This window comes from Otolemur garnettii, unplaced genomic scaffold (genome assembly GCF_000181295.1).
Source record: "Otolemur garnettii isolate 467f Iridium unplaced genomic scaffold, OtoGar3 scaffold00017, whole genome shotgun sequence".
NCBI classification, from domain to species: domain Eukaryota; kingdom Metazoa; phylum Chordata; class Mammalia; order Primates; family Galagidae; genus Otolemur; species Otolemur garnettii.
In genome coordinates, this window is record NW_003852412.1 from 13515697 (window position 1) to 13528879 (window position 13183).

Here is a 13183-nt window from a genome sequence, read left to right on the forward strand (position 1 = left end):
TAGGTGGCTAACTAGAAATACCTTTTATAAATGTTAAATACAAAAATTCTTAATTCTAAATGCTACAGTATTCAATGCAAATGGCTCAATTTAAGTGTTAGCCGAAGAAATCAAGTATATAATTATTCTCAGTTGCAGTTAAGTCTATTTATTAAATGCCTGTGTTAAATATAATTTAACAGGAAGGAAATTTACCCTCCTCTCAATATAAGTCAAGTATTTCTAAAAACTGCATTCTGATAACATCACTCTTTGATTGTAATTGCATATTTTAAGAGTGAATGTTTAACAAATCAATGTGAACATATAGTCTTCAGATTGGGAGAACTAAAAATTTTCATGTATTTAGTCATCTTTATAGCTACAAAGAAATTATGTTCATATTTCAATAAAGCATGAAATACATAACTCCAAAATGTCAACTATTTTATGAGAAATATCATTTTTAAGTAACAAATTAGAATAGCCTCATGGTCAAATAGTCTTTCCTTGTTCATTCAAAAACAAAAAAAAACAAAAAAAAAACCTTACCCAATTTTTTCTTCTTCCTCATCCTGACCATGAGGTCCCCTAATGTTAGCCTCTAATAATGTTTAATCTTATGCCCCTAATAGTCAACAGATTTCAATTAAAATTCTCATGAGAAAGAGTTTGGAATGAATATCTCACTTCGTAATTCTTAATAAGCCAAAGAATTTGATTTTTTAAAAAACTGGTCCCCCAAAGAAATGAACTTTAAGACAGATGACTGATAGGTGTTTGTTTTACATTTGCATTATTGCAATTTCAGAGACTTCCTTACATCCTAAAAATACCACCATAGGCCAGTAATTAATGTAACTGGTTTAAAACACAGGATAAGCTATAATCTTTTCAGAATATGAAATTCTTTTATAATTCAGAAGCAAGTGAAAATTTATCTTCTGGAAGTCATGTATAGAGATAAATCTGCCATTAACATTAACAAGTTCATGCTAGAAGTTACTCCACAGTTTTCCTTCTGTGAAATCATACGGTGAGGTGAGATCCCCTCTATGATAAAGCTTAATTTCAAAGGGTAGAACCTATTTTTAAAAATTACAACTTATAATCTTTAAGAACATACATGAAAATAGAAACCAGGTTAACAAAGGGGGACTTTATAAGGGATGAGTTAAAAAATAGGTAAAAGCGATTTACAGTATTTTGTTTCACTGAAAAATTGTTTGTGTTATGTCATAATTAGCTCAGTAAAAGGAAATATTCACTCCTGTCCATCTAGATAACTATCAGCTTTAAATTCGTAAAATTTTTCTGTATTTCCTCTCTGAGGTTTAATAGAAGCAGTGAAAAAAACAAAACAAAACAATTGACCTAGGGTGGCGCCTGTGGCTCAAAGCAGGGCACTGGCCCCATATACCAGAGGTGGCAGGGTTCAAGCCCCAGCCCCGGGCAAAAAAAAAAAAAAAAAAACTGCAAAAAACAGTCTGACCTAGAGTTTTCACTCAAAGGTTCTAACTACAAGAGATCCTGAAACCAAACAAATTTCCATATTTATGCACTTTACTTAATCATGATTGCTGAATTGAATCTGTACCTATGTGAAAATGGCAATGCATTCTGAGTTGGTTCAGCCCTTGGCTCTGCGTTCTGTGTCACATCAGGTGTCCTTTCATCATCCGTCCCATTGATACTTTCTGGTGTTAAAGGAGACTGAAGATCCCCGCCTGCTGATTCCTTTAAAAAACGGGTGGGGGATGAAAAAAAGAGTTATGTTTTTGTTAAAGTACACAGTTTCATCTTAAAGTTAAAACTGACTTTGATTTATGCTTACTGATGAGCCAAATTTCAATTGAAATTTGAGTCAAAGACTTAAAAAATAAAATTTGAAAGGGAAACAATCTTTTGAACACAGCAACTTATAAGAAAACTCAGTGAACCACACATAACACTATTTAGAAATGTACTTTCAAAGAACTGAAAAACTTTTGGGTTTATATATAAGTAACAAATTTGTCAGAAAAAAGATATTCAAAGAATTATACTATGTTTCAGAAGAAAAAGATGACAAAAAATGTAAAATGTGATTTGATTCTGGAGGAAGAAGATAACAGAAGGATACAGAAGAAGAAAATGAGGAGAAAGGCAAAAGGTACAATGAAATCCGCAAATTTTAATTTTTTTTAATCTGTTCTACCTACTTTTCAATTTCCATACAGTCACTTGGAAAAGTAATCTGAAATGCCTCTGTAACATATTATGCATAATGATCTTAGTGCCTTTCAGCTTTTCTTGTCTGGTACTCATAATGAAATTATTTTTCTACACAAAGTTTTTTTATCTTATTTCTACTTTTAATTAAGATTTGCCTTTCAAAGTAAATTTAATTTATCCCCTCTGGAAAACAAATGGAATTTAAAATGAAGCTCAAGCTGACACTTGGTCTTTGTGTCTGCCATCATCAGATTACTCAAAGTTGATATCAGCAATGAGCATGAGGAGTTGTTTGATAAACCTGTTAACTAGAAGAGGTCCCAGCACCAGACTGCTAGAGGGTAGCACTCCTATGATCCCTGAGCAATGAAACTTCACAACTGAAGTATTAGTCTTCGTTAAGGAAGAAAATAAAAATACAAGTGTCCAACAGGGAAGTGGTGAGGTATGGTCATAATTTGTCAATTTGAAAGAATGCAAGATTTCCTCAAAAACAAGATGAACATAGGCAACGTGGGAAAAGGCTTACATCACAAAAAAAATGTGAAAATATAAGCCATGTCTAGATATGATAATTCACATACTTTACATTTAAAATATTGTGCATGAAGTATAAAAATATATGAAAAATATCTATGTGGTAAAACTTTCTTTTTTGAGACTTCTGGTTTTATATTGCTGTATTTTATTTCACATTTAAATGGTCTAATAGTGCTATAATACTATAAATTATATATAGGCTATTAAAGATCAAAAGGATGCTTAATTCCGTATTACCACTTAAACACTTTTCAATGATGAGTGAAACCTCTATTTTAACCTTTAATTTCATTCTTATTATATCTTTCTGTTTTTATTAACTGATAGGAAATGCATGAATAAAGTCTACAGGATAATATGACGACATAACATTGTTTCACAATAATGTCAAATCCTACAAAGAAAACAGAATCCACAAAGCAACTTATTCTGTGTCAGTTATGGACCATATAAAGTAGTCAAAAAAAGTTTAAGCAGCCAGTAAGAAACAATAAGCTTATCATTTTTGATATTAATAAATCAGGCTTATCTTTCTCCGAGACAGGCCAAATGAAACTAAAATGATACTTTTGGTAGACTGTACCATTTTAAAACTGCTAAACAGTTAAACTGGCTAAAATTTGATTTAGTAGCAATAATAACAGAAACAAATTACTTTGTTAAACTGAAGGGGAATAACCAGGTTTAAGCAACTAAGGATTAACTCAGAGATTTGCTGACATGAGTCGACAAGAGTGTACAGGACAAAAACAGAAAAGGATCAAAAGAGAGAGAAGAAGAAGAGTAGCAATTTGATTCCTGGTTCTTACTAACTTCTGGGGACAAACACGCCTGTTGCTTCTGGGGTAAAATAAAGACGAGGGGAGGCTTGTTTCCGAGGCCCAAGGAGGCTACATATGTTGTAGGTACTGAAATAGGAAGGCAACTTAAAGAGAGAAAGGAGGGGAGGAAGAAAGGGATAGAGGCGGCAACAATACCAACATCTCAAGGCAGCAAATTTTGCTACAGAAACTTGAATATTAGCTATATTTAATAAAGGTACAGTTTTCCTATGTCATTATATCTAAAATGAAAAACAGAATCCCATCTAACATGTTTTCTTTTAAATAGGTTTAAAAAATAAAATTAGTATTTGCTTATGAGAGTAAGAAAAAGGTCCAAAGTTCATAAGGGCATAAAAAGAAAATGAAACCCCCTTTCCCTAACTACTTCACAGGCAGCCAAAAGTGTTTTGTAAAACCTTCCCAAAATTTTATATTGGCAAAAAAATAGCACTGTAAAACTTGTTTTTTACTTAACATAAACATTTGGTTCTTCTTTAATCTAAATTTTGTACAATTTCCTAAACAGCCAACTTCAGTTATCCTTTTAAAAAACCCTAACTCCTTCTACAAAATATTTTATATTTTCAGATCATACATTAAAATAAAAACTTGAGGCTCAGCACCTGTAGCTAAGTGGTTAGGGCATCGGCCACATGGACAGAGACTAGCAGGTTTAAACCCGGCCCTGCTAAACAACAATGACATCTGCAACAAAAAATTAACCAGGCATTGTGGCAGGCACCTATAGTCCCAGCTACTTGGGAGTCTGAGGCAAGAGAATCACTTAAGTCCAAGAGTTTGAGGTTGCTATGATGCCATAGCACTCTCTCTACATAGTGAGACTGTCTCAAAAATTAAAAAAAAATTAAATTAAAAACTTGACAGCATATTTATTAATTATAAACTTCTGATAAAAGGATAATTTTCTCTTTAGAAAGAGAGTCTTACGCTAATATGGCTGGTCATTTCTATAGTAAATTTTTAAGGGAAAAATTTATCAAATAATATCTTCTTTGATATATATGTGTTTGTATGTATATATATGTGTGTGTGTAATATGTATACCAAAGTTGATAAGAAAAATGAAAAAAGCAAACAATAAAATGTAAAATAAAAACAGATCTAGTAAACCTTTCTATTGCCTTTACATTCTTATTTTGAGAAAAAACCACTCACAATTCATTTTGTTTTTGGGAAACTCCCCACACCTATTAACAAAACAATCTGTGGCTGGGAGCAGTGGCTCACATCTGTAACAGCACTTTGGGAGGGCAAGGCAGGTGGATTGCCTGAGCAAGAGCAAGACCCTGTCTCTAAAAATAGCCAGGCATATTATGTTGGGTGTCTGTAGTCCCAGCTACTTGGGAGGCTGAGACAAGAGAATGGATTGAGCCCAAGAGTTTGAGGTTGCTGTGAGATGTGATGCCGAGGCACTCTACAGAGGGCGACAAGGTGAGACTCTGTCTCAAAAAATAAAAAGAACAAACAAACAACAAAAACCCTACCAATCTGCAAACAGAAAAAGAAAATGACAAATTCAAGAAAAAATACATATTTTGAATTAAAATCTGAGAGTATGAAGAAAATCAGCACTAACAAATAAGCACAGGAAGATTAGGATAAGATTCAGGAAGTGCTTCTTAATAATTCTTTCTTCCAATCCATGTATGAAGTAGCAAGAAAACCAAAAACTAGGAATATTCTGAAACACATGAAAAAAAAATTACCTTGGCCAACCACCCAGGAAACGCCTCCAGGGTGGTATCACCACACCATTCTGTAGCTGAGGGATGGTGGGGAGGTCCAGGAAACACTAGCCTACCCATACAGCAAATACTGCTACCACCTACCCTTTAATTCCAATAAAGCCTGTAATTACAACTCCTGCTATAGTTTCATCCTGGTTGGCTTAAGTAAAACAGGGCCCTCTCTTTATTATTTAACAAACATTTCCCTGCCTTATACCTAAAGGAAGATGAGAACACCACTCTTTACCGAGCAGAGGCACTGACAGGAAAAACTGGGGGAGAAAGTAATGATTTTGAGTTGCCTTGGCAGTGGGAATAGAAAGAAATGGAAAGAACAAAGGATAGATAAAGGAAGAAGAGACCAAGAACTCAGGCACTACCTCCTGATCTTGTGGTCACTATCCAGAGGTACAGAACTCAGGCACTACCTCCTGATCTTGTGGTCACTATCCAGAGCTACAATCTTTAAAAGTCCATTTTCTGACAACCACAGAAACTCTTGTCATCTGACTTTATGGATTAACTCAAGCTCTTTCTTCCCTATGTAAAATGTACCAGCTGAGTGAGGGCCAGTGGGTTAATAATCTCCACTCTGCTGGCATATGTAGCACCCACCAGCTGCATTAAACCCTTGCCAAGAGTCAGCTGTATTTGTCTCAAACTTGCTTATGCCAACGGTATATAATTATATAAATAAATTAAACATTACATAAACTAATGGGCTCTGAATGGAAAACTAAAGTGGTTATTTTAATGAAAACCAAGCTAAATCCTTTGAAATGATTAAAAGGTAAATGGATAAAAATTAAAATAAAACCCACAATTGGGACAGTGCCTGTGGCTCAGTGAGTAGGGCGCTGGCCCCATATACTGAGGGTGGTGGGTTCTAACTCGGCCAGACTACAACAAAAAATAGCTGGGCGTTGTGGCTAGTGCCTGTAGTCCCAGCTACTTGGGAGGCTGAGGCAAGAGAATCGCCTGAGCCCAAGAGCTGGACGTTGCTGTGAGCTGTGACACCACAGCACTCTGCTAAGGGCGATGGAATGCGACTCTGTCTCTAAAAAAAAACCAAAAAACCCACAATTGAATTATATATATATACTTATGTAATATGTATAATATGCTATCATATGACATCAGGAAAATGACATAAAAGTCTACTAATAGATGTAGCATGCTCAGATTTCTTTGCAAGTGCCAAGGTTTAGCTGTATCTAAAAGAAAAAAAAGAGAACACTGGAAATGACAATTAACTGTCAGTATAGTTTATGTAAGAAAGATAGTATGGGATTCCAATCAACAGGTCAGTCAAAGGTGATACACCAAAATACTGGTGAATAAATGACTTATTATTGAATGTCAATTCATAAATTATTTTTATTTATTTATTTTTTTGGGGGCGGGACAAAGTCTCTCACTTTGTCACCCTTGGTAGAGTGCCATGATGTAATAGCTCACAGCAACCTCAAGTGATCTTCTTGCCTCAGCCTCCTGAGTAGCTGGGATTAAGCACCTGCCACGATGCGTGACTGGGTTGTTTTTTCTTCTTTTTTTCTATTTTTAGTAGAGACAGGGTGTCATTCTTACTCAGGCCAGTCTCAAACTCCTGAGCTCAAACAATCTACCTGCCTCAGCCTCCCAGAGTGGTAGGATTATAGGTGTGAGCCACCACACTGTGCCCTAACTCATAAATCTTAAAGTAAGAATCTTTTTGAAAAAATTCCTCACATTGACTTTTTTGATTAACTGATCATCTACTAGCTTTGATTTCAGTAAGAGGATTTGTGCTATAAAACCTCCTGTCTTCCAGCTTGGGGCCTGTAGTTCAGGAAGTAGGGCGCCAGCCACATACACCAAAGCTGGTGGGTTTGAGCCTGGCCCCAACCTACTAAAACAACAATGACAACTGCAACCAAAAAATAGGAGAGCGTTGTGGGCGCCTGAGGTCCTAGCTACTTGGGAGGCTGAGGCAAGAGAATCACTTAAGCCCAGGAGATGGCAGGTTGCTGTACGCTGTGATGCCATGGCACACTACTGAGGGGAAGATAGTGAGACTCTGTCTCAAAAAAAAAAAAAAACAACTCCTGTCTTCCTAATCCATCCCGTTCTCTTTCTACCTGCTCTTCAACTCCACCAACACTTGGCACAATCTCTTAACCCACTCCTATTATTCTACTTCTGAAGCTCTTTCTAGCTTTGTTTCTTTGCTTACTAAGTCAAGTGTACAACCATAGCTCCAAAGTCTGAGAAAGAAGTGGCTAAGTTGGCTCAAGTGGTTAAGGTGCCAGCCACATATACCAGAGCGAGAGGGTTCAAATCCAGCCCAGGCCTGCCAAACAACAATGACAACTACAACCAAAAATTAGTTGGGCACTGTGGCAGGCCCTGTAGTCCCAGCTACTTGGGAGGCTGAGGCAAGAGAATTGCTTAAAGGAGTTGGAGGTTGCTGTGAGCTGTGATGCCACAGCACTCTACCCAGGGCAAGAGCTTGAGACTCTGTCTCAAAAAAAAAAAAAAAAATAGAAGTAGCTAACTTAAGGCCTGATTCCTTTCATCACAAGTCTTTAGGGATGTGAATGGTCTGTCCACCAACACTGCTTCTCTAACCTTGAAATGCCACAATACTTGGGGTCCATCTCAGACCTACTAAATCAGAAACTCTAGGTGTGGGACTCAGCATTCTGAGTTATAATGAGTCCTCCAGGAATTCTCATGCACAATTTATACAATTTAGACATCTGTTATTTTTCTTTTTTTTCAAGACAGAGCTTTAAGCTGTGGCCCTAGGTAGAGTACTGTGGCGTCACAACGCAGAGTCATCTCCAACTCCTGGCTTAAGCAGTTCTCCTGCCTCAGGCTCCCAAGTACCGCATTTCGCCGAAAATAAGACACTGTCTTATATTTATTTTTTCTCAAGAAGACACACTAGGGCTTATTTTCAGAGGATGTTATATTTTTATTAAGTGTAATACAACAATCTACATTTATTCAAATACAGTTAAGTCATCTTCTTCTGGAACCTGACAGGGAGAGCCGACCTTGGTGAGGTTGGCGCTAGTGATGTGTGAACTCCTTTCCCCTAGCCATTTGCATGTGTGCAATAGGATGCCTGCCACCACAGTTCTCACATGCACACCCACCCAAGTGCAAACGGCTAAGGGAAAGGAGCTGTGGCAAATAAAAGGTATTCCAGTCTTCCTTATGGCTCCTTGCTGAATCTGCAGGCTATGCAGATATGCTACACAGCCACACCTATCACTAGGTCTTATTATGGGGTAGGGCTTATTTTTTGGGTAGGTCTGATTTTCGGGGAAACTGATAGCTGGTACTACGGGCGCTGCCACAACACTCAGCTATTTTTTTTGGTTGCAGTTGTCATTGTTGTTTGGCAGGTCTGGGCTGGATTCAAACTCACCAGCTCTGGTGTATGTAGCTGGTGCCTTAGCTGCTTGAGCTACAGGCGCTGAGCCGACATCTATTATTTTTCTAGATCAGTTTCTGGCACACAACAGTTAAGACTTTACATCATCTTTACCATTACAACCATATAACCAATAGTTGTTAACATTTATTGAGCACTTACCATACGCTAAGCACTTTTTGATACTCAATTCTCACAGTAACCCTAATAAGGATGTATTTTTCTTACTGCTAGTTTACAGACAAATAGCAACTTGCCTGAGCTCAGAAAACTAGTAAAAGTTGAAGCCCACATTATTACCATGACCTGACATTGTCATTATTGTACTTATTCCTTTCCAAAGTCCTGTAAGATAATATAATACTCATGTTACAGAGGTATAAGCAACCTTCCTAAGATCATAGAGCAACAGAAGAATTTGTGCGTAAGCTGGTCTGACTTGAAAACTCAGGCTTTTTTTTTTTGGAGCCAGGATCCTACTCTGTTGACCCAAGTTGGGTGCAGTGGCACAATGATAATTCACGGCAACTTTGAACTCCTAAGCTAACGCAATCCTCCTGCCTCCGCCCACCACATCTGGTTAATTTTTTTCATTTTTTGAAGAGACAGGGTTTTGAATGTCTGGCCTCAAGTGATACCCCTGCCTCTGCCTCCCAAAGGGCTGAGACCACATGTGTGAGTCACCATGCCCAGCCAGAAAATTCATACTCTTAATCAGTGATTTACACCTCCCTCAAATAAAACCAAAAGCTATGACCAATTAAGTATCTACTATTGTTGATTATCCCATTTAACCTATTATTGATTAATTATCCCATTTGACCTTCCTTTTGCTGAATTCCTGAGTAGTAATCTATTCTTCAGGTACATCATTAATTTAGCAGACTGGCTTAAACGAGTGGAATTAAGCTTTGTGTTTTAGGTAAGAAAGGAGTGGCCAATGGTCATGCAATGCAAACTAAAACAGAAACATGGGCAGCACCTGTGCCTCAGTGGGTAGGGCATGGGCCCCATATACAGAGGGTGGAGGGTTTGAACCTGGCCCCAACCAAACTTCAACAAAAAAATAGCGGGGCATTGTGGCGGGCGCCTGTAGTTTCAGCTATGTAGGAGGCTGAGGCAAGAGAATTGTCCAGGAGTTGGAGGTTGCTGTGAGCTGTGATGCCACTGCACTTTACTGAGGGTGACAAAGTGAGACTCTGTCTCTACAAAAAAAAAAAGAAAGAAAAGAAAAAGAAATAAAAATAAAAAACATTAGAGATTACCACAAAAAAGGAATAAAAGAATGAAAAATAAAAGAAATACTCTTTAAAAACTATCTGGCTTCTGCACATTAAATTAACAATCAAACTTCAAATGTTTTGAAAAGATGAATCAAGGTCCATATATTTTGGCTTTTGGCTCTCAAACACTGATGAGTTTAAGGTATTTCTCTTACTATAAACAGGGTCTCTGTTGCCCAGACTGGAGTACAGTAGGGTGATCATAGCTCAAATGTAATGTTACCCCAAATTCCTGGGCTCCACCCTACCCTGTCTATAGCCCCCAACTACCCACCCAGTAACTTTGGCTAGAGGTACACCCCACCTTGTTTTGTTTTGTTTTGCTATGTTTTCCTAGCTCTCAAGTGATCCACCCTTGCCTTAGCCTCCCTAAGGGATTACAGGCATGAGCCACAGCACTCAGCACTCAAACCAGACAATCTTAAACTGTTTCCTTGCCCAGCTTTGTCTTTCTCACGGCAACTCCAATAAAAGCTCTCACTTGCCTTTCCCTTGCTCCTGCTTGCTGCCTTCTTGACCAATGAGGCCTTCCTGTTTCTAGGGCCTGTGAGTGTAATAAACTATTTTGTTTTCCCAACCCTCTCCTATGACTATTCCTGGGACCATATTTGACTAACCATTACATAAAACAATAAACCAGCTCAGCACCTGCAGCTCAGTGGTCAGGGCACTGGCTACATACACCAGGGCTGGTGGGTTTAAACCCTGGCCTGAGCCTGGTAAACGACAACTACAACAAAAAATAGCTGGGCATTGTGGCAGGCACTGGTAGCTACTTTAGAGGCTAAGGCAAGAGAATCACTTAAACTCCAGAGTTTCAAGTTGCAGTGAGCTGTGATGCCTGCCATAGCACTCTACTGAGGGTGACATACTAAGACTCTGTCTCAAAAAATAAAATAAAATAATAAACCAGACAACTTAAACTTTATCTTAAAACTAAAAACAGTGTAACCTAAACATTTGTACCCTAATATTGATTTGAAATTTATATATATATTTCTAAACAAAAAGTATATATTAACAGGGGTGGGGGGAGCACGAGCAAGATGGCGGCCGAGTAACAGCTTCCTTACAACTGGGCACCGTGAGACTGGGGAGAGAAGACTCCAGGCATCTCTGGCTAGTGGGAATCTGCCCAGAAACATCCCTTTGGGGACACAGGGAGTCAGCAAGAGACTTCTGGACCCCATGAGGAGGACAAAAGCAGTGGGGAACTGGCAAGTATCCTGCAGGCAGCTGTAAGTATAGCCGCAATGAGACTGCAAACTGGAAAGGCCTTACCTATGAGCTGTTTTTTTTTTTTTTTCCCGGACTTGGAACTCAGTTGAACTACCTTGGGAGAACTTGGGCAAGAGTGCAGAGGATTTTAAGCACCGTCTAGGGTCCAAGACTGAGTGCTGAGCCAGACGGAGCTAATAGTATTCAGCTGTGGGCTGTGCAGAGCCATTATGAGAAAACTGCCCTGGCAAGCTCTGCTCTCAGGCTTGCAGAGCAAGGATCAGGCGGAGCGAGTAATCTAGTGACTGAGCAGCCTAAAGGTAAGGACTGACATACCTTACAGCTTTGGCCCTCAGGGGCATAGAGTGAGACCAGTTTTGGCACACCGGGACTCATCGAAACCCTAGTCCAGAGGCACAGTAACTTAAAGCGCAAAAGGAAACGAAAGGAAAATTAGGGCAAGGAAACAGATAAAAGAAAACACTCATGAGGAAGAATCAGCAGAAAAATCCTAGCAACATGAAAAACCAGTCCAGAGCAACCCCCCCGCCCAAGAGACCCTGAGGTAGCTACTGCAGAGGATTCCACCTATAAAGAAATGTTAGAAATGACAGAAAAGGAATTTAGAATACACATGATGAAAACAATGATGGAAACAATGAAGGAAACTGCTGATAAAGTGGAAAATAACCAAAAGGAAATCCAAAAACAGAATCAAGTAAGATACGAACGATATGAAGAATATAGAAAGGATACAGCAGAGCTGAAGGATCTGAAGGAGTCAATCAAGGAACTTAATACAAAGCATCAACAACAGATTAGACCATGCAGAAGAAAGAATCTCAGAGGTAGAGGACAAAGCTCTTGAGATAACTAAGATAGTTAAAGAGGCAGAAAAGAAGAGCGAGAAAGCAGAACGTTCACTGACAGAATTATGGGACATTATGAAGTGTTCAAACATACGAGATATAGGTATCCCAGAAGGGGAAGAAGAATGCCCCAGGGAAATGGAAGCCATACTAGAGAATATTATAAATGAAAATTTCCCAAATATCACCAAAGACTGTGACACACTCCTTTCAGAGGGATATCGGAACCCAGGTCACCTCAACTCTAACCAAGCTTCTCCGAGACACATTGTGATGAACCTGTACAAAGTCAAGGCAAAAAAAAAAAAAGATTCTTCAAGCTGCCAAGAGAAAGTGCCAGTTGACCTACAGGGGCAAAACCATCAGGGTGACTGCAGACCTCTCTAATGAAACTTTTCAAGCAAGCAGACAATGGTCATCTACCTTTAATCTACTTAAACAGAACAATTTCCAGCCCAGAATTCTATATCCTGCTAAGCTAAGCTTTAAAATTGACAGAGAAATCAAATTATTTACTGATATATAAACATTGAGAAAATTCGCAACAACAAAACCAGCTTTATAGGAAATACTTCAACCTGTTCTATACACTGACCATCAAAATGGATCAACAGCAAAGTAAGAACTCAGATATTAGACAGAACCTAATTTCCACGTTGATGCAAAAGATAAGACTAAGCAATGGACTCTCACAAAATAAGATGAATAGAACATTCCTTTGTATATGGCAATAACAGTCAAGATGAGAGGCTAAGGACACAACTACCTTCACCATAGCTTCAAAGAAAATGAAATACCTAGGACTATACCTAATAAAAGAGGTGAAGGACCTCTATAAAGAAAATTATGAAATCCTAATAAAGGATTAACTAATGGAAAAATATACCATGCTCATGGCTGGGAGGAATCAACAGTGTTAAAATGTCTATACTTCCCAAAGCAATCTACCTATTAATAAATAGCAACATCGTACTTTAAGACTTGGAAAAAATGACTCTGCATTTTGTATGGAACCAGAAAAAAACACATATAGCTAAGGCAGTTTTTTCTTTTTGAGACAGAGCCTCAAGCTGTCACCCTGGGCAGA

The 13183-nt window shown here is 38.2% G+C and overlaps 1 protein-coding gene across 1 annotated transcript in view; it reads right to left on the reverse strand.

Annotated features, from left to right (window-relative positions):
- Window positions 1–13183, reverse strand: part of HOMER1 (homer scaffolding protein 1) — a 137907-nt gene that overhangs the window by 56222 nt on the left and 68502 nt on the right. The window contains exon 5 of the mRNA XM_023510917.1: window positions 1577–1716. Coding sequence (XP_023366685.1) covers window positions 1577–1716 — 140 coding nt within the window. The remainder of the gene's footprint in view (window positions 1–1576; window positions 1717–13183) is intronic.